At 49.9% G+C, this 2500-nt stretch overlaps 1 protein-coding gene across 1 annotated transcript in view; it reads right to left on the bottom strand.

Moving 5' to 3' along the window:
• Window positions 1-2500, bottom strand: part of LOC111959323 (glycerol-3-phosphate dehydrogenase 2 (mitochondrial)) — a 45258-nt gene that overhangs the window by 15260 nt on the left and 27498 nt on the right. Inside the window, 1 exon segment of the mRNA XM_023980824.2 lies at window positions 105-217. Within this exon segment, the coding sequence (XP_023836592.1) occupies window positions 105-217 (113 nt within the window).

The following is a 2500-nucleotide window of genomic DNA, read 5'->3' as shown; positions in this document are numbered from 1 at the left end:
GACTCCGGGCTTGAACCCCGGTCTCCGGTGGGAAGTCACATTTGTGTTGAGAGCAGAGAGTGTGAACACTCCGCGATGGTTCTGCACCAGCCTGTCTGTCTTACCTGCCCACTTCAGCAGGAGTGAGGGTGATCTCAGAGGTGTCGGTCAGCTGCTCTGAGCGAGCCTTGTAGCCCATCTCATAATACAGGAACTGTTTGGCTGCAGATAGCTCCTCCTACAGGAATACATATAACAGGAAGGTGAAGGCCCTAGCCGCGTCCTCAGAGCATGCGCAGACCAGCTGGCTGGTGTGTTTACGGACATATTCAATCTCTCCCTATCCCAGTCTGCTGTCCTCACATGCTTCAAGATGGCCACCATTGTTCCTGTACCCAAGAAAGCCAAGGTAACTGAACTAAATGACTATCGCCCCGTAGCACTCACTTCTGTCATCGTGAAGTGCTTTGAGAGACTAGTCAGCTGATCATATCACCTCCACCCTACCTGTCACCCTAGACCCACTTTAATTTGCTTACCGCCCCAATAGGTCCACAGACGATGCAATCGCCATCACCCTGCCCTATCCCATCTGGACAAGAGGAATACCTATGTAAGAATGCTGTTGACTACAGCTCAGCATTCAACACCATAGTACCCTCCAAACTCATCATTAAGCTTGAGTCCCTGGGTCCTGTGCAACTGGGTCCTGGACTTCCTGACGGGCCACCCCCAGGTGGTGAAGGTAGGAAACAACATCTCCACTCTGCTGATCTTCAACACTGGGGCCCCACAAGGGTTCGTTCTCGTTCCCCTCCTATAATCCCTGTTCACCCACGACCATGTGGCGACACACGCCTCCAACTCAATCATCAAAAGTTTGCAGATGACACAACAGTGGTAGGCTTGATTACCAACAACGACGAGACAGCCTACAGGGAGGAGGTGAGGGCCCTCGGAGTGTGGTGTCAGGAAAATAACCTCWTACTCAACGTCAGCAAAACAAAATAGATGATCGTGGATTTCAGGAAACAGCAGAGGGAGCACCTCCCTATCCACATCAACGGGACAGCAGTGGAGAATGTGGAAAGTTTTAAGTTCCTCAGTGTACATATCACAGACAAACTGAAATGGTCCACGCACACAGACAGTGTGGTAAAGAAGGCGCAACAGCGCCTCTTCAAACTCAGGGGGCTGAAAAAATGTGTCTTGTCACCGATAACCCTCACTAACTTTTACAGGTACACAATCGAGAGCATCCTGTCAGGCTGTATCCCTGCCTGGTACGGCAACTGCAGCAAGGCAAAAAAAAAAAGGCAAAAAACATCATCAAGGACAATAACCACCCGAGACACTGCCTGTTCACCCCGCTTCCATCCAGAAGGCGAGGTCAGTACAGGTGCATCAAAGCTGGGACAGAGAGATTGAAAAACAGCTTCTATCTCAAGGCCATCAGATTGGTAAACAGCCATCACTAGCACAGAGAGGCGGCTGCCTACATACAGACGTGATATCATTGGCCACTTTTTAAAATGGAACACTAGTCACTTTAATAATGCCACTTTAAGAATGTTTTCAAATCTCGCATTACTTATCTCATATGTATATACTGTATACTGTATATGTATACTGTATATGGTCCTGCCATACATACCTACCTATGCTACGGTCACAAGACGCAGGCCTCCTTACTGTTCCTAGAATTTCTAAGCAAACAGCTGGAGGCAGGGCTTTCTCCTATAGAGCTCCATTTTTATGGAATGGTCTGCCTACCCATGTGAGAGACGCAGACTCGGTCTCAACCTTTAAGTCTTTATTGAAGACTCATCTCTTCATTAGGTCCTATGATTGAGTGTAGTCTGGCCCAGGAGTGTGAATCGTGACGGAAAGGCACTGGAGCACGAACCGCCCTTGCTGTCTCTGCCTGGCCGGTTCCCCTCTCTCCACTGGGATTCTCTGCCTCTAACCCTATTACAGGGGCTGAGTCACTGGCTTACTGGTGCTCTTCCATGCCCGTCCCTAGAGGGGTGCGTCACTTGAGTGGGTTGAGTCACTGACGTGATTTCCTGTCTGGGTTGGCGCCCCCCCTTGGGTTGTGCAGTGGTGGAGATCTTTTGTGGGCTATACTCGGCCTTGTCTCAGGATGGTAAGTTGTGGATGAAGATATCCTCTAGTGGTGTGGGGGCTGTGCTTGGCAAAGTGTGGGGTTATATCCTGCCTGTTTGGCCTGTCGGGGTTATTGTCGCAGATGGGCCCACAGTGTCTCCTGACCCCTCCTGTCTCAAGCCTCCAGTATGTATGCTGCAGTAGTTTATGTGTCGGGGAGCTAGGGTCAGTCTGTTTATATCTGAGAGTATTTCTCCTGTTTTATCCGGTGTCCTGTGTGAATTAAGATATGCTCTATCTCTCTTAATCTCTCTCTCTCTTTCTTTCTTTCTTTCTTTCGGAGGACCTGAGCCCTAGGACCATGCCTCAGGACTACCTGGCCTGATGACTCCTTGCTGTCCCCAGTCCACCTAGC

The sequence above is a fragment of the Salvelinus sp. IW2-2015 genome, linkage group LG36 (assembly GCF_002910315.2).
Source record: "Salvelinus sp. IW2-2015 linkage group LG36, ASM291031v2, whole genome shotgun sequence".
Lineage (NCBI taxonomy): Eukaryota > Metazoa > Chordata > Actinopteri > Salmoniformes > Salmonidae > Salvelinus > Salvelinus sp. IW2-2015.
This window is presented reverse-complemented; position numbering and strand designations above follow the sequence as displayed.